This window comes from Acanthaster planci, linkage group LG05 (genome assembly GCF_054643075.1).
Source record: "Acanthaster planci isolate LZ-2023a linkage group LG05, COTS_SCS, whole genome shotgun sequence".
Lineage (NCBI taxonomy): Eukaryota > Metazoa > Echinodermata > Asteroidea > Valvatida > Acanthasteridae > Acanthaster > Acanthaster planci.
This window is the reverse complement of record NC_141781.1, coordinates 15,507,655-15,534,421: the sequence shown is the minus strand read 5'-3', so window position 1 is coordinate 15,534,421 and position 26,767 is coordinate 15,507,655. Positions and strand designations below refer to the sequence as shown.

At 38.8% G+C, this 26,767-nt stretch overlaps 3 protein-coding genes across 7 annotated transcripts in view; 1 reads left to right on the top strand and 2 right to left on the bottom strand.

The window, feature by feature from the left end:
* Positions 1–26,767, top strand: part of LOC110977259 (G protein-coupled receptor 54-like) — a 158,087-nt gene that overhangs the window by 73,630 nt on the left and 57,690 nt on the right. The gene's annotated exons all lie outside the window — the stretch shown is intronic.
* The window catches only part of LOC110990465 (G protein-coupled receptor 54-like), a 218,528-nt gene that overhangs the window by 175,543 nt on the left and 16,218 nt on the right, over positions 1–26,767 (bottom strand). The gene's annotated exons all lie outside the window — the stretch shown is intronic.
* LOC147799102 (uncharacterized) lies at positions 16,874–24,777 on the bottom strand. The gene is made up of 3 exons (XM_087136751.1): positions 23,862–24,777; positions 22,544–22,787; positions 16,874–22,138 (listed from the first exon to the last, which is right to left on the bottom strand). The coding sequence occupies exons 2-3, from the start codon at positions 22,773–22,775 to the stop codon at positions 21,747–21,749; spliced, it is 624 nt and encodes a 207-aa protein (XP_086992877.1). The 5' UTR covers positions 22,776–22,787; positions 23,862–24,777; the 3' UTR covers positions 16,874–21,746.

Sequence of the window (26,767 nt, the reverse complement as noted above, 5' to 3'; positions counted from 1 at the left end):
AAATTCAATGACGCGGGCCAGCCTAATAGTAATCCCCGTGCTTATGTTCTCGTTTCGTCATCAATCTATCATAATCTTGTATGCAGCCTGTGATTTTATTTTTCCATTGAGTTTAACTCTAGCCCTGTAAGGTGCATGCAAAATTCTATTGAAATCGGAGGAGGGGCGATTGTCAAGGTTAGAACAGATACTACCAAAACATACTGACACAGGTGTATATCGATAAATTTAAAAAGGCCTCGCACAAGGAATTTAAAGAAACCATTTCATTTTTGCTCAGGAGATACATCAAAAAGAACGTATTAAGAAAAAAAAAGATATGGCAGAGACGTCATCGTGACATCACCTAAATTTTCACATCGAACACATCCCGGTTTGGATCCATGCCAAGTTTCAACCAAGTCAGACTTATTTTGTGCGAGATATACTGGCCTGCAAAGATTTCAACTTTGCAGGCATGTCAAATAACAGATGACAAATATCAGATGGCATCATCAAACATCACTGTTCGTAGAGAATTTTGAGAAAAACACCGATTTGTTCATCAAATATGTCAAAGATGTTATTTAAATAAGGACAGTGGTCTTTATTTGCAAGACAGGGCAAAGCATCATGTAAGGCGAAATTACCTGAGGGCCATACTTATGAACTCCATTGCCTCTTGTTGGTAAGCCTTTGCATGTGACTGCTCACAATATGCATTTTTAGCCATCACTGCCAACCTACAATTCATACCCCAACAATTTTTCTCTGTAAGAAAAAATGGTAGTGGAACGAACATACTCATTTTATGTAAGTAATCCAGATGGTGCGAGCATAAGGGTATGCTGGACACAACACATACCTCATTCATGTCACTCATCTGACACAAACACACATGTACACTCTAAAGGCCATGTTGCAATTCGAAGAAAACTTACTTTTGGCACTGCCCACCATATCTTCCAATTTCTTTCAGATGAATAGACTGCGGTAATCAGAAATTTACAGAATACTTTCAGCCACTCAAGTCAGAATGGGGATACGTACTTAAATCTTTTGTTTTGTTTGTGCAAAGAAGAAGATTAATAATCTTTGACAAACAGACCAATCAATTTTAAAGACCACCGAGAGGCTCATATTGAGGAAAGCATGCCTGCAAGCTTTAAAATTGCAGTACACTGTATTTTGCACTCCCTATACCAAGGTGTAAATTGAAAATACAGAGTGGCCTACTTCTCATGTCTTAAATGATGGTTGCAATACATTTTTGTGACTACAAACCTCTAAAATGCACCTTTCTCCCTCAATTAATCTTATTTCAACTTCCGTTCTTGCTTCAAAGGATATTTTAACGCCTTTTGGGCTTTTATGCTAATGATGTTTCCATATTCATGAGGAAAACTGTGATGTCATCTGAAGAAGAAGCCTCAATGTTACAGTGGTTTTACACAAAAGTCCTGCACTTTTGTAGATTTTCCTGGACTCAGTTTTCTCTTCTTTGTTGATTTATTGTTGTTCATGTGTATAGCAACAAGAAAATGTTAATCCCTATCTCACAAATGTTTCAGTAGGTAAATTCATGGTTCATAATTTCAACAGAAACACCTATGCACTGACCATGTCTTCACTAGATGATGTCACAGCAACAACGCCCTCAGTTGCATGGATAATTTTAATTGTTTAAAACATGCTCTTTTCAATGCATTGAACTAAATAGGAGTGTACAAGATTTTTCATACAACGAAGAAGAGTACAAAGATGCAGAAGAATTGTGTAGAATAAAAATTTATTACAGCTACACTTTAAAAAGTAGCCTAGGGGTAAGTGCAAATTGCACATGATGATGAGATGAAATGAGGCACTTGATAAACAAGTGAAATTCACACGTGGATTGAGAATTGTGTTCCGATTGATTTCGTGCTCAAGTCAAACAAAACAGGACTAAATTCAATAAAAGATTTCCAACTTGGTTTGAGGAGCGTATTGCTCAAAGAAGGTTACCATGGAGTTGTTTCTTAATAGTGAGAAACCATCTTAGACAAAACAGATTCATGTTAGTTTTCTTGAGTCATTCTTAAAAGTTTGGTATATGTTAAAAAGAATGTTAACATGACAAACATTTTGAAAATCTGATGATGACACCATCATGACGTCACCCCCATTTTCACATACACCGGATCAGACACATAGTTCGAGAGAAACAGGCCTGCCAAAAAATTCAATTTTGAGGGCATGTCACGTGACAAATAATGACGTCGCAGATAATCCTAAAGGCCAGTCCATACTACGGGCGACTGTGAAACCAAAGCGAATTTCAAGTCCTGTGTGCGACCTTTACGAATTCGCAGCACAAATATTTGGTCTGATGCAATGGCGTATCCTGCAGGGGGGCAACGTCCCCCCTCCCCTTCCAAATTTAGATTTTTTGTTCAAATAAAACTTCATAGGTCAGTACGACAGAAAGTCATCGATATGCTTGTTTATCAAATTTCAGCACCAAAACCCTGAGAAAACAATGCCACGAAATTAAAGCAAGGAAGTCGAAATCGTAGGCAAGGTTTTTTTTATATTTTTCTCCCCGCCAACATCATCATGTTCAGTGAGTCCAAAGCCGCAATCGCTTTTGAATTTTCCCCCATTTACACCAAAAGATGGATACGCCGCTGGTCTTACGTCACAAAATCGCGATTATGCTCGCTTTTGCGCCAAGTGTGAACCTGCCATAAGGTGGTGGTCTACTTATACGTTATATAAGTAGGCAATCTGATATAACAAAGTGCCAAAGTGAGTGTGTGCACAAAAATTAGTACAAGTAAACATACGGATTCATAGGTTATTGTAAAAAATATTGGCTTTTGCCTTAATTGGTTGTGATATCTTAATGTGTGTTATTTATTTTTCTCAAAAAAGGTATTGTGACCTTAAGCATGTCATTTAAATCAAAATAACATCCTCTTTTGTATTTTGGCCTGGTCAAAAATTTTCCAAGCTCAACTCTGGTACCAGCTGCACTGTCTACAGTGGGGGGTCTGTGCAATCACGCGTTTTTGTCCTTTTAAACCAGAAGTTTATGGCATTGCTAATTATTATAAGGTTCACACTACATAAAGCTTACTGGCCAATTTTGTTCACGACCAGGGGAAAGTGTCTTATACGTGTATATCAAAATATGAACACAAAAAGAAAGGATTGTCCGCACTGGGGAAACGAAACGAATTTCTTTTCTTTAACTTGCGAAAAACCACTGATGAAATCTCCAAACTGAATGATAATTTGCAAAATGGCAAGACGAGTTTGTTATAAGTACAACGATTACGCGTAACATTGTGCCAATGCATTGAATAAAAATTTGGAAACGAGAAAACTTATCATGTAAATTTTGTTTTCGAATGAAACAATTTTTCCAAGAAACATTTTGATAAATTTGGCAAATGAAATAATGAACTTTCAGGGCGGAAAGATGAATCGGTGGGACGTCGAATATTGAATCTACAACACTAAATGGTGCATAGCAGAATCGAATTGCGAAATCGCCTAATAGAATAGTAAAATTGCTGAATGGAAATGTGGCATTGAATGGTGAAACTGGCGAATGAAATGGAGGAAATACCAAATTAAATCTTGCCAAACTGAATGGTAAAATCATGGAATGGAACGGTTGCACTGTAGAACGAGTTGTGAAATTAACGAAACCGACAATGTTGGACTACCAAAGAATGCAACGGTGTTCCATATTCATCGTCGCATCTGTTATCATTGCGTATCTGGAAACCAGATGATAGCCAAAACATTAGTTCTTCGACTTGTATCACCGCAAACAAATATACACATCTTTACCTTTGACAATAACGTGTACACCATTTTGTGATACAAGTCAACACCAGTCGAGCGCCAGACTCTGGCATGGTCTAAAACAAGAGTGTACGCGTGATAACACTACGTGTTTTTTATAACAAAAGTTCACACACCTCATGGGCATGGCTTTGGTGAAGTACAGGTTATAAACTTATTGCCAATTGACGTGTAGATCGGTGTATTAAAGTCACAATTGTCAACATGAAACGATAGAGCCGTGAGCTGTTAGCCGTTGGGTCGTCAAATACATAAAATACGTATTTATTAACGTTTATAAGCCAAATCGATGTGTAGGACCATAGCGTATGATAAAATTGTTTTGCTCAATACAATATCAAACTGCGTTTTCTCCACTGGTAACAGTTGTCGACACGAACATGCCACCAAGGCGCAATATTCCCTCTATAGAAATCTTTGTGTAAATGTATACATGAAAGCGCATACAGTGAAGGGAGTTGTTTTAACCATTCGTATGATAATTATATAAGTGACACAAACAAAATATCTTCTGATTTGGCTCGGCCCGTTCACCTAATGGTTTTGTAAAGGGTCCTTTCCCCCAACTTGTTGGTAGTTTTCTTTTTTAAAGAGCACCTCTAAGGAAAACATGTTTTTTTCTCTAATTTTATCTGTTCAAATAAATATGGAAGCATCCAAGTCGAATGCAGAGTCATTTGTCTTCAGAGCTCAACTATAACGAGCTTAAAAGGGCTTTTTCTGTTCATGCCAAGATGCGAATTCTGAATGTAGATCGCGTCATTCTGAGAAAACAGAGAACGAGGGGAAACCTCGCCCTGTGGTCAAAGTGGATAATTCCCTTGTGCACGCCAAACAATGGCCAAGAGATGAAATCAGAGAAAACGTGTTTTCTTTAGAAGTGCTCTTTATTAAGAAAAGGCTTTTTTGGTGCAGGAGGGTTGTTTAATTTTCTCTTTTGTTTCCTGTTTTGGAGAACAGCATTTGTCTTCAAGAGCGTCAACATTTCAATATCAGACTGCATGAGCAACAGCGTTTGTTTCCTTTAAAAAATCAGTTCCAGAAAAATATTTGTAAGATATTCACAAGCATTGCTTGACCGGTAGTCTTGAGGTAATAATTTTAATTAAGACACAACCAAAATAAGTTTTTTGACAGCTGACAATTTCTAAGGAACGAAATTTAAAGAAAAAGTCTGCAATGAGGGAAATTCCTTTAACGTAAGTTTCGCTCTGACAACTGCATCGGGTCATCCCGGCTGAATCAATCTACTATAGGTTGGAAAATCTTCGTAACGTTACCTATTCTCGTTTTAGAATGCAAGAAGTGAAACAAACGTGTATGAATAAAGGAACCTATCAAAATACTGCCGGAAGTGAACGGTATTTAATTCAATCCATTTATACCCTTCTCCAGATGACTTTTCCACAATAGAGGCTGAAGTTAACCCCTGACAGCGCGCTTTCGGGACAGTTGGGTAGGATAAATAACTTGCAAAAAATGTAGAATTGGCAATTATTTGTGGTCATTAACTTCTTAAAAGAATAACCTTTGAAAAGGGCCTTTTTAAAATATTCACTAACATACTAATTTATCCAAAATTGAAAATTACCCAACTTTAAAGAGAAAAAACTGATCGCTCACTTCCAAAAATCTAATATACATGTCGACCAGTCTAGCCATGTATTCCTGCGCAAATGTAAAGAAACGTAATTATTTTATGGCAGTCTTAAGAACAGGAAGTCAAAATCAGTTTAGCGGTGTTCGAATTAATTCAGTGCACAAAATCAAAGAAATGACCGGTATGTATGAAAAATATTATGTCTAATCTGACCTTTGCTGACAAGAACCGCCTCAGGCCGCCCAAGTAAACATCGAACCCATCGACTGTAGATAGGTAAATATTCGCAACAGACAGTTCCGGCATCGAATTTGTTCGGTTTCTTAGGCCAAAGGCGTACCCACATGACATAACACGTACGCAGGTACATATTAAGGACTCTTCCATTATGTACGATTTTTGAGTGCGTTGCGCACACGATGCGTTCATGCGTTTCACTTTCACGGGAAAAAAATCGACCCGTTTACTTAACACACGTGTGCATTACCGTAGAAAGAGTAAAAAACACGCGTGCATTACGTTTGGCCGTCGAAATCACACCAGGGGAGATTGTGACGGATACGCAGCGCTTGGCTCGAGTGTTGATACCCATATGGAGAGGCGCCTTACTTGCACCCATAGCGAATATGTAGTACGTTAAAAATTTCGCAGCCCGGCCGAGAAAACTATAAACGAAAACCAGGAAAATTTGAGGCGTTTGTCCGCTCTTCGCTGTCGAAGTTGGTGGAGTGTCAACAACAGCTCGAGACCTGCTTAGCGGCCTTTGTAGAGCTGAACCATCAGAGAATCGTGGGGCTAAGTCCGGTTTGTAGAAGACTGTTGGTTCTCTGAAATCTGAGCTGGTGGCTGTGACGGAACAGATGGCCAAGATGAAGGGACAGATCAATAAACGTTTTTAGTAAAGATTTTCAAGAAGGAAGCCAATGCTTTAACGGCCCAAATAGGGACGATCCGGATTTTTTCAACAAAGTTTATGATGTTATTTTTGGTTTCGGCAATCCCCATACAATTTTATGCGGTAATTGGGATCTGGTTTTAGACAGTAAACTTGACTTTAAAAATTATCCCCTGTTAATTATGTACTGACTAGACACAAGGTGTTGAGTTTACGTAAAAACCCTGATCTTATTTATCTTATTGATTCAAAATCTGAACTCAAGGGGGTTTCCTGGAGACAGCATTCCACTTTGAAACAGTCTAGGGGATTTCTTCTGATTGTTCTAATCTAGTTTCATGTGATTTTAACCCGAGGTATCGGACAGATCACTGTTTAGTTTTGTTTGGTTTTTAATCAAATGGAAAGCAATCAATCAAACAAGCAACTTTGTCTTGTTAATTTGCATGAATCGAAAATGGATGGTGTTATGGTTAGATCCCGTACAAGGTGGATGTATTGTGGAGAGAAACCATCGAAATGGTTTTTTTTTTAATCTGTAGAAGTGTAATTGTAATAATAGGATTATTACCAGAATTATACAAAGGAAGCGGCACTGATTTAAAGACTTCCGGAGGAGGCCCGTTGTTTTCACAGGAATTACACACGTATTCAGAGCAAATACCAAACGTTAATCTTCTGTCTGTTTTATTATTTAACCTTCCCTTTTCTTTCAACTTCGATTAGGGAAAAAAATAAGTGGCCCGCTGACCCATGAAGAAATTTTGAACGTTTTAAAGAATACTAAAACTGGCTTTACATTTAAATTCTATAATTTTTTTCTCTGACATGTCATGGTTTCTTTCACGATTTCTTAATTTTGGGTATGATATTGGGAGACTCTCAGTTACTCAACAGCTCGGCATCATTATCTTGCTTTACTCAATGCTCGGCATCATTACCTTGCTTTCAAAAGGGGATAAACCCCGTCAGTTCTTAATTTAAACTGGAGACCCATTTCGTTATTGAATACTTTTTATAAATTAGCTTCCGGTTGTAATTCTTTGAGACTCAAAACTTGCTTCTCCAAAATTATTCATGAAAATCAGAAAGGTTTTTGCAGGGCGCTATATCGAGGATAATATTCGCTTGATGTATGATTTACTTTATTATACAGAGAACAGTAATACCCCTGGTGTCTTTTTGTTAATTGATTTTAAGAAAGCGTTTGATTCAGTTTCGCACGAATTCATTAGTGAAGTCTTGGATCTCTTTAATTTTAGCCCCTTAGGACCATCATGAATTATAACAGAGTGCTTGAAACCACTGCTACTTTAATTGATCACTGGTCTAAGAGAAATTTAATGGTTCTTGGTCTAGATACAATTGGTAAGTCACTTATCCAAGTTTACTTTTTTTTATTTTGTCTCTTCCAGATCCACCCCAGACATTTGTAAGAACTGAAATGTTATGCTGTATAAATTTATTTGGAGGGGGACAGACTCTCTGAGAATCAGATGATTAAGATACAAATATGGCGTTGTCAAGATGACTGACTTAAGTTTATACACTGAAGCTCTTAAGTGTACGTGGATTTGTAGACTGCTGAATACTGCTGAATAGTAACATTTCCAGGTGGGCTTCTTTGTTTAATAAAATTGTTTAAAAAAATAAAATTATACTTATTTTCTTCAGCAGGTAAAGTATCCAAATCAGCTTTGGATTGACGTTTTTAAAGATTGGAGTCATTTTGTTCAATGCCATGCTCCGTTGCAAGGGCGGCATGTGCTTGAATAATGTTTTGTGGTATAAGCATACAATTACGATCTTTGCTGTGTAACAGATTAATGTCTAATGTAAATTCACAGTGTATTGAATTTGTTTAAAACCAAACTCGAATAAAAGGCCCTGTGGGGGAAAGAAAGAGAGAGAAAAAAACTTCATACGTACTGCACCGTATCAAGTTGCTTTATACTTCGCTGTCTGTCGGGCCTACGTGTAACACGACAGCCTATTAACGTGATGACGTCATTAGAGAAAAAGGTACTGATACGTGGCACGCACCCATTTTCTGTTTGCCGAAACTGAACATTCTTGTCAGTTTTTTTCAGTTCAGTGCAATTCACTTTATTTCCACATAATATTTTTCTATAGAAACAGTTTCACAGAGTGTATGTGGATTGGGGCCCCCAAGAAGCAGTGCTTGTCGAGGTGGGGTCCCCAGTTACGAATAAACAAAGTTCCACAAAACAACATCACACTAACACTTTACAAATAACACAACAAATATTAAATACAACATGTACATGTCCATGTAGCCTTTGCCTGTTGCAACCCCTTAAGAAATTAGTCGTTACTTAAATAGTTAATTAGTAATTTACTTTTATAGTTGTGTTTGGATGCTGAGGTACTATATGCACCTACATGGTTCACAGTAGAAATAGCGAGCTTAGTACGTGCGAATGAGGAAAGAAATTCTTCACTTTGCCTTGTAAAGTGGTGATGAAAATCCTCATTTCAAACATTGAGCAAATTGGTTGCGGTAGCTGAGAGTTACTGAGTTGATACTGGAAAGAGTAGATGTCAGTGATTTTTAGAGTATTACAATTGTAAAAAAAAGACACATAAGTGCTGAAAACAAATACGCACGATTAAGGAGACCTTCGACGATATAGTGCTGGAAGTGGAAGTTCGTTGATGAAATTTATGTCCCGGGGCTGTTTCACCACATTGAATGAAGAACACAATGATAAAATTTCCCACACGAGTGTTTTTTTGGGGTGGCTTCAATTAGAAATCATCCTTTCAAAAATAACTGAAACCACGCCGTGAAACACTCATGTTGGAATTTTACAATTATTTTACTCAAGTTATATTTAGGAAAAGTCACCTGGAGATGGGTAAATGTTATACGACCATTCACTTTCGGCAATATAGTTCTCAGGTCTCCTTGTTTATTTTCGCTTCATGAAATTACGTCAAAAGGAGACTAAACAATGTTGCAAAGTTTTATCTTTCTGCAGTCGAATGGGTCCAGATTCAGTTGATTTGACATGAAGCAGTTCTTGTCAGCAACGGTTAGATTAAGCATGAGAATCTTTCATAAAAGTAAATTATTGCTTTAAGTTCATTTCCTTATAAAGTAAAAAAAAAATCGCATTTTTTTTTGGGGGGGGGGCGGTTGGGGCTTTTACCGACACACTACCATTGAAGTTTACTTCCGTATGTTAATCTGCGTATACGAGACTGCCGAGTTGCACTGTTCTTCATGTATTTCAGATTTTTGTCAGTGATGGGTCAATTTTTCGCAGGTTATTTCTCTTTTTGCTAAGGTAACTTTTCAGTTTCTATAAATTGACATGCTAGCAAATATTTTCGAAAAGGCCTTTTTCCAAGTTGAGTTTTTAAGAAGTAACTGATCCCAAAAAATAAGAAATTTTGACATTTTTACATGTTATTTTTCCTATGCAGGGGTTTCGGCAGCGCGCAACCAGGGGTTAACTTTTGTTACAAGCGATTCACAATAGTGCGCCTCCCAGAGTTTGCAACGTATTGGCCAATTACAATGGGCGAAATCTGTCGACCCTTTCCAAACGTGCATTGGGTCGACAGATTTCGCTCACTGTGATTGGCCAACGGGTTGCAAACTCTTGGAGGTGCACTATTGTTAAACGCCCGTATTGTGTGCGGGCTGAATTCATCCCCTTCGAGCGAAAACAAGAGAGGGCGTGTTTTACATACTAAAGACAGTCCTTTGGTTCATGGTTCCTCGAACTGATCTCAATCATAAAGACTGGATAGGACACGCGTATATGCTCAGAAAACATGCACAGCTAGCTGAATGGTGAGGGTTTGCGGGTTTTCGCGCATGGGTGTTTTATAACATAGCGGTATGTTTTGATCATAGAGATCATACGTAGAACGGCATTTTATATAAATCAATAGCAATATTAAATGTCTCAGCTCAGAGTATTCTTTGACATAGATGTTTCAGGAATGGGACGAAAAGAAGGGGGTACGTTTGATTTTCGACAGATATATTGCAGACAAAAATTATCTTGTTTTAGTCGTGACATCCGTTCAGCTGTTTTCTATTGGTATTATTCCTAAAAATCCAGAACTGTAAGAATTGAAATACTTCCTGGGTAAATATTTTAGAAAATGAAATTTACAGCAAATTTACTCAGTGAATAAAAAACCCTGAGTAATTTGGTTTAAAGTTTACAAATTCATTGAAAGAGTTGGGGACCTTTTAATTTTTTTCTATAAACCTATCTGTAAACAATTGAATCGGGACAGAAAACAGAGGAATTTCATTGTGGGGTGTTGTTGTTTTCGTTATTTTTCTCTCTTAAAAGTAATGGAAAGTAAAGATGTTTGACATAATGAAGAGTACATTTTGTTAGCATCCTGCATTACAAACGGCACATTGTACCAGGCACGACGTTTTTTTTTCTTAACTATCTCATTCATCTGCCGTACTCAGATCTCGGCAAAAACACGCCGGATAAAAATAAGCATGTTGTGCAAAGTTCCCTTTACCCGTCTGCTAATTTTTCCAGTTGCACACGCGTACGCCGTTATCCCAGAAGGATACGACCCACTTCGCAGATAACTGTATTATTCTCAGGCTTTCCTTCTTGTGTTCGTCAAATCTGACACTAGACGCCATGACTAACAAAGTTACCTCAAAAAACAGTTCCACTTCAACGCACGCACACTGAAGTCCACACGTACGTACGGGCCGTGATCATGCATGTGCACGCACGGGGTGTGCACATGATGTAGGACATGCACACGTATGTTCACCGATTCCACTAATTCCACTTAGTTTGTGAGCATGGGCTTAAATTCGGCAACTTTGTAGTCACTTTCTGCTGCTTGTTCAAATGGCGACGCCAGCCAGCAAACGACTGTACCCAAATCCATCTGCAGAGATCTTCCACATTGTGAAACAGTTTGCTGAATTTATAACAGAAAATATAACCAGGCTTCAGATTTCACTTTGGGATGTGTTTCTTGTTAATCAATTACTGAGTGACATTTCGAAAAAAATGGTGTGAAAGATGTATGTGTATACGTTACATTTCATTTTTAAAAAAGGTATTTAAATTCAAAATTTTGAATTGTTCTCCAGTTTTTCCACACATGCTGCATATTTTGGTAAATAAAAGAGTGTTTGAAAAAGGATACCGTGGTATGTTTAAGCTATTGCGAATTGTTAGTCTTTTCTTATCAATTTCAACTTTGGCTTTCTGCTAACAATGGTCGGCAATGTTTTAAGTGTACACACATGCATGTACATGTACTCCATCAACACATGTATACTTGCACTACTACAAATGATTCTCTTGCTAAATATTCCATTTGCAATAACTTAAAAATAATACTGATGTTTTTAATGGCTCTCAATACACACGGTACTTTATTTACGTTTGTTTGCATAAACTGGAGCAGTGGCTAAATGGGAAAGACCGTGGACGAATTTTCTCTCAAATCTGACCGTGTTTATTTATCAAATCACTTTTTCAGATTTTTTTTCGAATTTTGTGGAACTGAGTTCATATAATTCAGTGGTCTAATGTTGTCTAATCAATGTTCAGGTGTCTTCGTGAACTTTATTTTCTTGTCTTTTGTTAAATATAAATATGGTCTCCATCCGCAGAAAGAAGTGTTGTAACGGTGTCCCATGTCGCCTGCCGCGAAATTCACACTAAAGTGATCGAGGGCGCATGCGCTAATTCTCAATGAAGTGGTGCAGGCTGATGTAGCCTCAGCTAACCCGTAAAGTGAACCGCATTGGGGATAGTATGCATGGGTTCCGGTCGCATTCCGGGTCGCTCAGCGGCGTTCGGTTATCCTAGGATCGGAGCACAGAGGATGAATAAGACCGTTACACCGGACAGCTGAAACTGTAACACCACTCTGGGTTTCGTTTAAACAGTAACATAAATAAACTAAAACTGCTAAGTGCAAATTACCCATTGGTAAACACAAGTATACCGTCACCTTGGCTCGAAGCCAATTTCACGAAGCCAGCTTACAATTTGTTGGCGTGTTAAAGTGTACGCCAAAGATAGGCAATAAACTTTGTGCAACGAATTTGTGGCATAACTGTGCACTTTACTGACAATTTATTTCAAAAAAATTGTGTTGCTGTCAATTTTTGAGTGACGATGAGCAAAATTTTACAATGTTACAGATGTTCCTTTGTGATATTAAAAAGGTCATTAAATAGTTAGGGAATTTTGAACTTCGAAACAGTCATGTCAGCGGGAGTTCCTTCGTGAAAAAATACGTATTTGGTTTTAAATATTCCCAAATACAAATCTGTAGCTCACTTGTTTCAACTTTTATAAGTTAAGTTAAAAACTATCGGTATTTTACAAAACCTGAAATGATTGCGTCAATTATACCATGATTCCGGGGATGGGGAATATATATCCAACCTTCATATATATAGAAGAGATAAACATAATCACCGCGGTAGATGACGAATATAGAGGAGGACGCGATCCAGCGGTATATCGCAGACTCTGTAGCATCCAGACTTCAGTTGCCTGATGAAAGCTAGCAGCACCAGCTGCCATCGCTACCAGCAACAAAACACCGCGAGTCATCGATTATCTTTTTCTCTATATTCGTTCATATATATACCTGAGACAGTTCTCCTATACAGAGGATTTTCAGTCACGAGATTTTTGACAGTCAGTGTTCAATTTACAATTACATAGGTGTGCGCGCGCCTTCGAAGTCTCTTAACAATCTGGAGTACATGAAATTACCCATAGAAAAACACGCTGCGCAAAAACACGTTAGCACTGGGATGCAAGACACGTTAATCCATTCCTATTGGTCAAGAGCAAAATATTAGATGAAATGCCAACGTTCTAAAATATTCTTCGTGATTTGTTTATTAAGGCACACCCTAGACTTCTCAAGCACGTTTCCAATCATCCCCCCAAGAAACTAAACCTGCCCACGCTTAACATTAATGCGTTGCTACAGTGCCGTTCAAAAATGGGCCCAGTCCCTCTTTTTTGAAGGGATGCTTGTAAATGGAAGCCACGTTGTGTACAACTCAAAGAAGTAGTGATACTAGCCCCACAAATAGGGCTGTAGTGGCTCGCTTTTACAATCTTTCTCTTATCAGTTGCCACCACAGCCCTACTTCAAGGCATGTCTTAAATGCCTGAAATCCAAACTGTAGGATTGTCACAAATTTTGAATCCTAATATCTTCCGAAATAAGAACGACTCGACAATTTTACTTACACTGGCGTATTTCTCAGAGTTTGGACTTTCATACCAGCATCCTAAAGCTTTCCAAAATCGTAATTTTTCCGATGTATGGCGCCTCGAAAAACCCGGCCTTTACTGTTAAATGCCGACCACGAGCTGCGCCATTTTGAAAAACGAAGGCAGCGTTTCGTGCGTTGGATTTCAAGGCAACCGACTGGAGCTCTGTATACGTTGTATCATACAAAACTGGTACCCCCGTCACATTTTGCGTGACAGACGAACAAGGAACCGGTGAAATTTAATTTGAATAATATTAATATGCAGGTATGTACGATGCTTCACACGCATACTAGCAAAGTTCGCGCGTAACTTATACAAGGCAATACTGTGACAACATGAATTATGCATCTACGGCACCTGTCGGGTGCCTTGACTTCAGACGCACGAAACGCTGCCGTCGTTTTTCAAAATGGCGCCGCCCGTGGTCGGCATTTAACAGTACAGGCCGGGTTTTTGAGGAGCCATACATCGGAAAACAAGCAAAGTTTTAAAAACGTAAGGAGGCCTATGCGCGCTTTACAAAAAACAACAGACGACAAAAGATATACAGCGCACAGCTAAAACTGTCACACTGATGAACTACCGATGTAATTTTGCAATTTTATCTAGGGAGCATGGCAATCATTTATGCTTTAACTCATTTCAATAACAACAACAACAGGGCATACACTAGGAGCGATTTTCCTCTTATGGTTTCTATTCTGTAACCAACCACAATCAGTATTTACATCATTCTGACTGCAGAAACACAATGAAATTAAGGTTAAGCACAAAACTAATACAGGAAGAAAAACGCTGTATTTACTTGGTTTGGCCGTGCCATTTTACTGTTGCAAGTGTTATCCATTCTTGGATGATATGTCTGCACCAAGGTTGTCAAAACAACCTGCGCCACACCACCCCTCCATAAAAATCAACTATATGTGAAGTTTTATTTGATTTGTTGATGCACGTCGAGCCAATTTATTGAACTGCAGCAGTTCATTGTAAGTAAGGGTTTCCTCCAAAATTGTGCACGCAAGTAACAAATGCTTGGAGTCTTTCAGCAATACTCTGGAAATAACTTGCAGAGTAATCTGATAATTGATCAGAAATTTTTCGTTCACAATAGGTACTGGTGATAAATATGGTAGAGTTCTGACTAGTTGAGAGGCAGTTCGGACAAAGGTGCAGTTAATGATTTATTTATGAAAATTTTCAAATAGCTTAATCTTAGCCAGTCTGGCATGTACATGAATGCACAAGAGCAGGAGAAAGAATGCTGCAGTGGTTGTGCAATGTTAAAGTCTGCGGACAGTCAGGAAAAAAGTTTTTCTTAACAAATTAAATTTTTTTCTCAGTCCCTCATTCATGTCTCTTGGCATTTCTGCAATTGAAATATGAGATACGACATGCATGATGAAAACTAGTAGAGGCAGAATACAGCATTATTTTCTGTACTAAATGATAAATCAAAGCACGATTATAACACTTATCTGTCCAAAAAAGCAACATGACCTGAAGACCCAGCCACTCACAAAACGTGTACACAAGATAACAAAGCGTACTAACTAAGGCTGAAATACACTTAAAGTTCCACTTATTAAAACACTAAACAGATACATGTACATTCAGCATGAAACAACCCATCAAAAACAGCCTTGAAAACAACTGTCCTAACACCTACGCTAACGTCATTCAGTGTTAGCTATAACGTTTAAGCTTATTAATCGAGTACTCAGCCGTAAAAGAAATGCAAAGCCTGATAAAACTGGTATCAATTCCACTTTGCGTACACAATACATCACATAAATTTACAATAACAAGTATCAATTCGAATTTGCATTCACAATGCATCACATAAATTTACAATAACAAGCGTGTTTATGATATGTGCTGTTAATCAAATCACGTTTGTCACATTTGGGCCGCAAATTTACTATAAAAACTTCGAAAAATATTCCATCAAACACCATCAGCGAAGACATAATTTTTAGCATGCACTTTTACCCAGACCCATTTAAATTTTGCTAGCACACACTGTCCGGACGACACCAGACCGGTCAATGTTTAACTCTTTCAAAATGAAAAATTTACCGAAATATTTTTCAAGTGAGATAACAATTTTGTTTAATTTGTTCAACCATAAAATAAAATGTGTCTCCTTTTAATTTCTATTTGGGTAAATAATGGTTTTGTATATGATAATCGTAATTAGCATTTCAATTTTTTAATATACATGTTTCAATAAGCGCCACCGATAGTTGCAAGAAGTTTCCCATCTCTTGGATTTGTGATCGAAAATGTTGAAGGAAATTTTCATTTATATCTCGAATCTGGAAAAGTCATCATGCAGATTCTGGATGTCTGTGGTCTACAGAATAGAAATCTGTCAGGACATTTCCTCCAAAATACTGCTCAGGAAAAAAAAGTGGCAGTTGGCTGCTGGACTATGAGTTGAAGAGTAGAGCTGTATCTAAAAGCTGTATGGTTAGTGCCAAAGGACTGTCAGTACATTTCAAAACGCTCTCTTTTGTTCCCGCTAGAGCGGCTACGGGACACAGACGCACATTATTCGATGTTCGACGAGCGCGAGCGTGATAACAAATTTATCCTCCAGCAAAATTGACGCGCAGTATTAAACCATATTACCTGGTCTGTCATTATTCACTCGCCAAGATTTGCAGTCTCCCGTTGGATGATCGCTGAAGTTGAGCTATAACTTCCGGTTCCATGATTACATGTACATGTATGATCATGGTGCTCTTTACCAAAGTGTGCATGCGCAAGGTTTGCACTTAACATATAGCAACAGGCTTTCGATTTCCGATTTCGCACGCTCTGATTACAAAATGAGGCGTCATCTTTGTTAATGGATTTTTAGGAAACGGAGCATAAATAATAAAAATTTTCATGACAAATCCAAATTACATTAAGCGTTTTATTTTTCAGTATCATCGATTTTGTGCCCTGCCTCAAAAAAGAATAGAACATGTGGTTTTAAATAACCCAAAAATTATTTTATTTTCACCTGAAAAAATTGAGTGTTGCCAAATTTGACCAATATCAATCAAAATGGGTTTTCCTGGTTATAGAAACTAGATTCAAATGAACTAGAAGACTGTCTTAACCGATTGCAATAAAAACTGGTAATCCACGGGATAAAGTTAAGTAAAAATAATAAGCTTTAATTTGAACCAAAGTTTAGCGCCAAATCGTGTGAATCCAGACATTTTGTGATGGAAAAATATGTCATATATCTCATCTAAAAAAAATTATGCCCTGATAAAACTGAATTCTTAGAGTCAGAAATTATTGCTTTGTCAAACGTTTGACAAAAAAGGGATACCCTTGGACCATACTCTTGTCAGCATAGACGTTTGAGTAACATTCTTGTAGCGGCGAGTCACGGGTCAAGTCGTTTGCGTTTTCACGAAGGGGCGAATTTAGCCATTCACAGTCTAAACGAACATTTGAGAAAAACGCGTGCAAACGTTCATCCTTTTTTTGATTTGAAAGTTTACATCTTAAGAATGCCTGGATATGTGAGTTTGCGGTATCGATGGAAAGGATAGTGTCTCTGCTTTTGAAATACTTGTAATTTGAAGAAAACGGGTTGTTTAGTTTTTCAGAATTAATTAAGTTAGAGGAGTGGCTGTTCGTGAAAACGCAAAAAAGATAAATGAGCAAATTCGCCCCGTGCGTGTAAAATTCGCCTCTTCGTGAAAACGCTCAAGTCAGCACGCGCGAAATTCGCCCCACAGGGATTCAAATTCGCCCCTTCGTGAAAACGTTCCGAGTCTGTTTGTATAGTTTTTGCCCCCTTAGCAAACGGTAAGTCTATGCTATTTCAAAGCGATCATGCGTATGGGCGCTGTGAGTATTAGAGGAATTCAGATGCCGTGGAAAGTACAAAGTTAAACTTGTTTGTGTGTCACCTTGCCGTCAGTAGGCCTAATTATTTGTATTATGTTTTTTCCATCTACAAATAAAGCAATATGACACTTCCTGTATTCACACAGTTTTCAAGAATTTAGACTGATTAACATAATAATCAATTAATGAATCAATTATGTTTATTTTCCAGCATTACGAATTGAATTTTTTTCGCATCTGTATATTTACAGGTTTTAGTATCTTTCAGTTTAAAAAGCAGAGAGGCAAAATCCATATATTACAAGCATATAACATACAATACATGAATTCATTCATACAGGCATTATATTTACAATCCACGATGTAATGAAAGTAAAAAGAATAAATAATAACATGATTCAAAGATAAAGTATTCAGTATAATCACTTACTGGTATACAGTATAATTACTTATTTTCCTTTCTGCATACAATGTAGAAATGAAAATTATTTTAATGAACATTTTCAAGTATTTCATTGCAAAATCAAATGTTGTAAAGCAAAGAAAGATCAATGAAGAAAGACTCCAAAAAAACAGATTTGTTTTTTACACAGTATAAAGTTAGTCCACGTTCAGGCAAAAGTGACAGTAATTTTTATAGGGCGCTATATTTCAAGAATTGCATTTCAGAGTTAGAACTGCAGTCACAATTAATGCATAAAAGACCGTTATACATTTAAATATATTTTTTTAATTGCTGCTTTTAAAAGGTAGTATTTTTAATAGGTTCATTTCAGCTTCAAAACCTGTTTCCAAATGCACCATATTTTAGGTGCAAACTGCCAAATTACAATTCACTGTAATTCGTGTGTGTCAGAAGCACAGCAGTTGTGCTTAATTAATTAAAGAGGAATTTGGCAGAACTCTGTGACTTCCAAATCTGTCAAAAAACAATAAGACCAGTACATTGGTGATAAAAAAAATCTAATTGCTTGACAGGTTAAAATGTTTAGGGTAATGGTGTTTACCTCCCTCATACTCTACCTTGACAAAGTTTGTCTAAATGGTAAGGAAAACATTTTATAAGCACAATTTTACAATGCCACAAAATCAAAATAGGGGTCTTGCATTACCATAAATATGGTAAATATTGTTTTGCTCAAAAAACGAAGGTTTTAACCTAACACAAACAGGCAAACAGGGAAGAACTCAATAACCCTTCAGAAACATGTCATGCTGCACCTATGTACTAACAAGAGCTCCTATTCAGATAGATTCATTGAAGGACGGGAATAGGTAAGTAGATACAACTCTTGAACTTCAGGATACTTAACTAACGTAACAATTTACAAATTGATATATAGGAAGTCAAAGAGAAAGTCTGGATGCAAGTGTATAATCAGTACCACGAACATTAATGCACCTTGAGACCAGGTGGCACCTAGGAATACAAACACGATATTCTACTACGTCTACACCAACCACAATAGGCTAATAAGGGAAGAGATTACAAGAATCTTTGTAATACGGCACAAGAATTGTAGAATCAGCAGCAGAGTGCAGGAAAAAGCCTGCTACAAAGTCAGCTGTGGAATAGCATAGTGTAAATATATTTACAGGAAGGAAAAATAGTGAAAGTTTCTTGCAATATGGAAATTCAGTGAGGAAGTTGTCGGTAAAATATCTGATAATCGGGATGACAAACAACTGGTGTTGGCCCTGAACAGAGCTTCATTAAATCCTGGTATTTGCTGTCTGATATCTTAGGTGGACCTGACAGATAGCATGACTGAGGCTGGAGACGTTCAGTGTCTGTGCTTCTTGTAGATTTGTCGAGCTTGATCACAGAAAAGGCATCATCGGTATGAGAGTACTTGAAAAGAATTTCATCAGATTTGACCTTCATCACCTTGACCTGCTTAAACTTTGTCCAGTCAATGTCTTTACCATCCTCAGACAAACGAACCCTGAGGATGCCACACTTCTGTGAACATGACTTCCAATCCTGAATGTCCAGTGACTGGACAGTGAAAACATGGTAAGGCCTTGGGTTTTTCCGTGCCATTTTACAGATGGATACCAACTGGGAAGGGACAGAAATGTCACACACCTGTCTGGTAGCTCTTTCAATGGTGCTATGCATAAAATCACCCTCAGACTGCCCATGGTTTGTTTAAAAGTAATGTAGTGTGACATCACGAACAGTCTGAGAGTGCTTAATGAAATATAGAAGCATTGTTGGAACAATGGAGTTCTTGTTTTGTCCGACACAACCATCAGAAAAGAGATCAACAGACTCAACATGTTGAGCGTCCAGAATTTGCAGGTATTTATGCAAATAGGAAGATATCTCACAAACACTACGACGTGTTTGGCCTTCATGGGAGAGAAAGCAAAAACCATCCTGGCTTCCAAGGTCATAAATTGTAAAATTATAACATGCCAAGCGCCTTTTATAGAAAATCTCAGACCTTTGAGATTGCGGCAGATAGATTACAGACTGGAGGTCAAAAACTGCTGCAGCATATTTTGAACTCCTGGCTGCTCTCTCCTTTGCATCAGCTTTGATGGCACAAACCTTTTCATTTTCTTCAATATGTTTCTGGTACTGTGGCAACAATTCTTGCTTCTTATCCTCACCTGATTTCGTGTAGGTTTCACACAAACCACATGTGTCCTTTTTGGGATGATGGAACTTAAGGTTCAAGGAGTGAAACACATTTTTGTAAAATGACGTACTTTCTGGCTTCTCCTTTATGTACATGTCATACATCATCTGGAGGTTCAGGTCAGAAGCCAGGTATTGACACTTGCTGGATGCACGACAGTAATGTGACTCCATCCTTGGAAATTTCTCGATGTGTTCTTGAACCTTATTTCTCAGAAGAGTGTCGAGATCAGAGCGCTGTCTCCCCCCACGTTTTTCCCCTTGAAGAATGCCACATGTGTCAAGTTTTGAGAAAACTGTTCTGATTTGCTTCTCTGTCACATTGATCGTGGACATGAACATGCTACGACAAACTTTCCAGGTCTCAGAAATGCAGGTGGGCTTGGGCAATGTATAATGAAAGCTTCTGTAACGCTTTGATGCTGTTGTTCCCACAGAAACATATCTCAAAATCCATTCACGTTGCTTGTCCAAGCAAGCCATATTGTAATAGGCTATGTTCAAGGCCATTCTATCTGCCTCCTTCACTACAGAGCAATCCAGATTACTGCATCTGGCAGCATATTTGCTGACACCCAAAACACCTTGCCTCGGAGGAATCTGTCTGTTTGACTTTTCTGTAAAATAGGCCACGCCACTATTTCTTTTTTCTTTAACAAGAAAATTTCTGGACCTTTTGATCTTGTTTCGTTTGGGGGAAAGAGCATTTCCAACACCATCAACATGAAAGTCACCAGGGTCAGGAAATGAGATGGAATCATCACCTTGCCCCGAGGAAAGACACACACTATCATCAACTGAGACAAGTGGAGAAGATGAAACTGGACGATACCGCCCAGACCGAGCAGTAAAGGAAGATGGAAAACTTCTTCCAGGGCCAGAACTGTCAAGCTGTAATGAAGCACTGGTGGATACTCCTCAGAAAGAGAAGAAGAGGAAGGAAAATCACTCCCATGGTTAGCACCATTAACATGCAATGAAACGGCTGCAGGAAAAGAAACTGGTGGATAACGACCAGGCCGAGCAGAATATAAATGGCCAGAACCATCACTTGGCACTGATGCAGTAGCAGCAGAAGAAAGTGGTGGATACTGCCCAGAACGAGCAAAAGACAACGGACTATCACTCTCGGGGCCAGTACCATCAACCTGCATTGAAACAGCTCCAGGAGAAGGAAGTGATGGATAACGACCAGACCGAGCAGAAAATGGAAAATCACTGTCACGTCTAGCACCATCACCTCGCACTGATGCAGCAGCAGGAGAGGAAAGTGGTGGAAACTGCCTAGAACGAGCAGAAGATGGAAAATCACTCACATGGTTGACACCATCACCTGGCACTGATACAACAGCAGGAGAGGAAAGTGGTGGATACTGCCCAGAACGAGCAGAAGATGTAAAAATCACTGTCACGTCTAGCACCATCACCTGGCACTGATGCAGCAGCAGGAGAGGAAAGTGATGGGTACTGCCCAGAACGAGCAGAAGAAGATGGAATATCACTCTCAGGGTAAACATCATCGATCTGCAGTGAAGCAGCAGCAGGAGAGATAGATGGAATATTAATGCATCTGCAGTGAACATCAATGACCTGGGTTGAAGCACAAAGAGGTGAACTGGATATAATTTCAACATTTCAACAAACTGCCAAAGGGGCCGAACAGCTCTTTGCATCAATCATATATAATTCACCATGTACATTATGCGAAGTACATGTTTTGTTTGTATTAAAATGATTAAAATAAAGATATTCAAGGCAGCGGTGGCAGGCAGCCCACACTTCATCTTTGGACTGGAATTCCCCACAAACTGCTGGCCCTTCAAGAACGTCATGTCGAGACATCTTGTCCAAGGGTCTTGGTCCACCTGCAAAATATAAACACAAATATTCTGGCATGAAAGCAACAAACTTTGAGATATTAAACTTTGAGAAACAAGAAAGCAAAACAAAAAAGACAATAATGCAGATTATATAACAATGCTTTTTATGTCTATTGGCATGGCTGCCATTTAAAAAAGGGAGGGGTTCTTGATGTGTGCGTTATTGTAACCAGGATACATGTGTACATATATATGCACTTGCATACGGAAATTATCAGAAGAAAAGAATTTCTGGAATTGCTGCCTGAAAAATTTAAAAATACAACAATGCCCACGATGGAGTAATGGAACATAGCAGAATTAAACAATTAGTCGGAACATTGAGAAACAATCAGAACATAAGGTTCAGAGTAAAGGTGTCAAAATTCAGAGCAATCTTCAATAAAATGAGTGTAGTTGTAACACACTGATACATGTGGTTGTTTTTAATGTGAGCTGAATGTTTTTTCATGATTTGTCTATTCCAACACCAGAGTGCATGACAATAATCGCTCTCATTTAACAACAGTTTTTTGGAGTTACAGTTTTAAATTTAACTCTTAATAAGCTCACCATTGAGTTTGGACGACAGATACTGCAATAGGGGAATTTCATCATCATCGTCAGTCTCAGTGTCAAAGTTGGGAGGTGACTCCTCCATATCGATGATGGTACCCTTCCATTTGCCATCATTCCACAGCATGGTAACAGATGACCCTCTCCGCAGGACACCATCAAACTTCAAATCTGCAGTGGACACCACATTTTTTGACCCATCCTTTTCCCAAAGAACTACCACATCCATGACGGGAAGCTTCTGCAATTTAAAAAAAATGTAAATTTCCTTCAGTTAATTTTCTAAATGTTAAAAAGTTGAAAAATTCATGGCTGGTCAAAATTTTCACTCCGTGAGTGTGACTAATCTTGCCAGAACTTACATGTAGATGTTGGAATTATTATTATGACAATACTAGGGAAAACAACCTACTTTTTTGCTTTACAGAGGAGCCCAGTTGTGATTTATTGACACCTGGTGCTAAACCTATTTTTCACAGGATACACTTTAAAAGAATTAAAATGTGGCAGTAGGCCTAATAATGTTACGTTGTAACCACAACCTACTAGGCTAGATACTTAAGTAAGCACTTCAAAAATCAAGCCTTGTTTGAAATGTTTGCACATGTTGCTTCTAAACATGCAGTTTGGGTGTATTTGTTGCTTAGCTTCAAAATAACCAGTTTGCTGAAAATTTTTTTTTAGATTTTTCTAGATTGGCATTTGAAAAAAACCTTTTAGGCCTGAAGGTTCGTCAGAATTTTTCAACTTCAAAGGTGCGGAATGTTAACATCTGATTTTATAAGATGAGCAAGTAGTGTAGTAGTATTGGTAGGGTCTACGTTTTCAAAAAGGCAACCACATGAACCAGCCAATTTTTTGCCTAATTCCCTGACGCCTCGAATTCCAGACTAATCTGCTAGTGCTAGCCTAATGCCATGTCAATCAATATTATTTTGTCAAGCATGTGTCAAGGTAACCACTATTTTATAGCCTACAAGTTTTATTTTTGTCACAAAACAAGCTTGCCAATAGTCAAACACTCCGCGAGGAATTCGAGACTCTAAGACCGCCACATTCATGAAGAAAACGGCATGATTAGGCCTAGCCTTGCACAATGGTAGTAGGCCTACTAGTACTACTACTACTAGTACCAGTACAGGCTTGAACTACATGTGACCTAGGCCTGACCTAGGGCTAGGCCCGACCTAAACAGTGTCAGTGTTTGCGTAAATAACTGAGCTTCAATTAAATATGAACTAAGTAACGTTTAAGGAAAGGTGAGTTTTTCAATATTCATGGAAGAAGAAGAATGCACTCTTAACTCCACACTCACCTTGGTATATTCAGCCTGGAAGTTCAAGGACAGAATTAATGACGGGCGGTACTGCAGCTAGTTGTTGCTAGACGCCATATTGCTTATTTGATATCGTTCCCATATGCTATGCATGCGCGCGGCATTACACGACTGGTCATGCGTGCCTTTACTTATCGTACTGTACGGGAACTAAAACCATACGCTAAACATTGCTCTCGTTGATCTTCATGAGCGCAGAGAAAAAGGTTGAAGTGCCTTTTCGTGAAAACCTTGACCCATGGGCTTGCGTTTTCACGAAGGGGCGAATTTAAATTCGCCCCTTCATGAAAACGAAAATTGGCACTTTTGGATAAATTTACAAATTTGCCATTTTAATTTTACGGATTTCTGATGATTTTTTTATATTTTACTTTCACCGTCTTGTAGATGTTGCACTATAAGTGCAGTCGTGCACACACGTATATGTACGTGATATTTACATGTTTATGTACATGTGCTGGGTATGGGGCGGACGCGACGACTTTGACGTCTCGGTACCGCACTGGTCAGTGTCCACAGCATAATATGCTGTGGACACTGACCAGTGACCTCTGACCAAATTTTGATCGTTTTCACAAAAAAATAAAAATCGACAGAGAGACGATTTTTCATGAAATTCGCCTCTTCGTGAAAACGCTGACGATTATTATGCAGCAAGGTATGAGACGGAGATAACCCCCACTTTGTGTTGGTCATTGTCTCGCAGGAATCTGGGGAATTCCTTTCAGACATCTTGGGGGGATGTGTTAAGTAACAATAGTCTGGAATGTGTATGAAGATTGGACATGCTTCTACACTTTGGTATTTTTGAAGTCAGTTGTTGAGAAATTCAGCGCTATGACGTTGTCTGCTTGCACGAAAAACCGTTGTCTCCTTGAAAATGAAATGCGCATGCGCGCTTGTAATGAATGTCGTCTCTATGGGCCGGGCACGAACATACGCGTGTTAACGGCCATCGATGCATGTAACTCCAGTGCACGTGCAGTGGGCGTGGTTTGAACTTAAGTGACGTCACACTTGCGAGCCGGAGAGGGGCCTATGCGCAAACGCACAACGGTTGGAATTTACAGCAACCTCGACTCTATGGGCTGCGTGGAAGGTATGGTGGGCACCAGCATGGCGCGGAAAAGGTCGTCACTCCATGGGAACGAAGTTGAATTTAAAGTAAACTTTGCATAATCGAGATCAATGACTTTACAGCTGTGTGGTTTGCTATTCGTGTAAAAACAGCGCAATGCGCGGAGTCAGAGTAGTGCATCATGCGGAGTTTGATATGAACTTTGCAATCATAGACCTGTATAAAAACTAAAGCGCTGACTCGTGTACAAAGTGATGCCTGTTGGGTGCATCCATGTTTGTGCACAAACCTATATAAACGCGGAATTTTGTACAGCTTTTAAACGGTTATCTGCATATCTGCGTCTGATTCTAAAAAGTAACGTCAACAAAGCCGATACACAAACAACCTGAATGCACAATCAGTAAATGAGCATTTCATTTTGCTCTGCAAAAAACAAAAACGCGTATGCGCTGCACATGAATTTCGCCGTGCCTTTTTGTAATCCGTCGGATTATCGGTACCCGATGCGCACGACAGCCGTTGCTCCAGAGCTGTCACTTCACTTAACACTGACTGAATTAAGGGAACGAATTTTGTAAGGGAGACATTCGTTTTAAACTAATCAACTATAAATGTAATTTGAACATGTGCTATTGCCCCGTACGTGTGCGCCTTATTCAAAAGACACGCTGAAATTCCCGTATGTTGTACTTGGTCATTGCATTAAGAATACATAATTTATTTTATCCCTTTGGGATAAAATGCATTATTCACCACAACGCACGTTGTGTAGTTGTTGAAACAGTCCTGGTCATCGGGCTTATACCATGGTGAACAAGGCACTACTGTCTCACCCATCACTGTCTTGCACTAGCTGGCATAATGGGATAAGCAAAGTGGCTGCATGGCCTTCCATCAATCAACAGAGGCCTCACAGGTTTCAGATTATGTAGTACTTCTTCCGGGCCCAGACACCTAAACTGTCTCGAGGGGAATAATTGGTGAAGCCAGAAGGCCACAAGGAAATAACGGTTGAAACACAGCAAGTTTGGCACTAAAACCGGGCCACTTCGGCTTAGATTTTCGAGGCGGCAACACACAAATTAAACCCACCACCTCCCCATCTCCACCATAATTTTTGGACTATAAATTCAGCTTTTACTGGTTTAAGGGCAGGAACTACCTGGGAGCGACACGCAGTTTCCGAAGTAAACAAACAAACAAACAACTTAGGCGACTTATCTCGCAGTGATTATAACGTTAAGTTAGTTGTTAGTAATGTTTCATTTTGTTTTTCTTAAACACTACGCCAAGCACCCTCTTGTTCTGGTGGGGCTTATTCTAACCGCCAGTTCAAGCGGTGGAAAAAACGGCGTGCTTTATGTAACATTTTCTTAATTTGTAAAGGATAAATAGAATCACATGACTATTAATTATAGGACAAGCACCTACTGGTTCCGGTGGGCTTGTCTACATGGCAAGTGTGCCAAGGAATTCCAACCTGTTATGCCAAGTGTGGCAAGTCTTTCTGCTAACAACCTTGCCTTTTTCTGCCAAGTGTGGCAAGCCTTTGGCGAGTTTGTTCCTGTTTTTCTGCCAAGTGTGGCAAGTATCTCTTTGGCAAGTGTGCCTGAGTTTCTGCCAAGTGTGGCAAGTATGGCAAGTGTGCCAGGAAAATCTTCCAGAATTTCTGACAAGTATGGCAATAGAAAGTGGCTTTGAAATCGGCAAAAACAAATAAACCTGCCGCTCGAAATCTTTGCCAAAAACCAAAACGTGGTGTCAGTGTGTGGTTTGTGCACATTTAGTTGGAGAATAGTTCGAC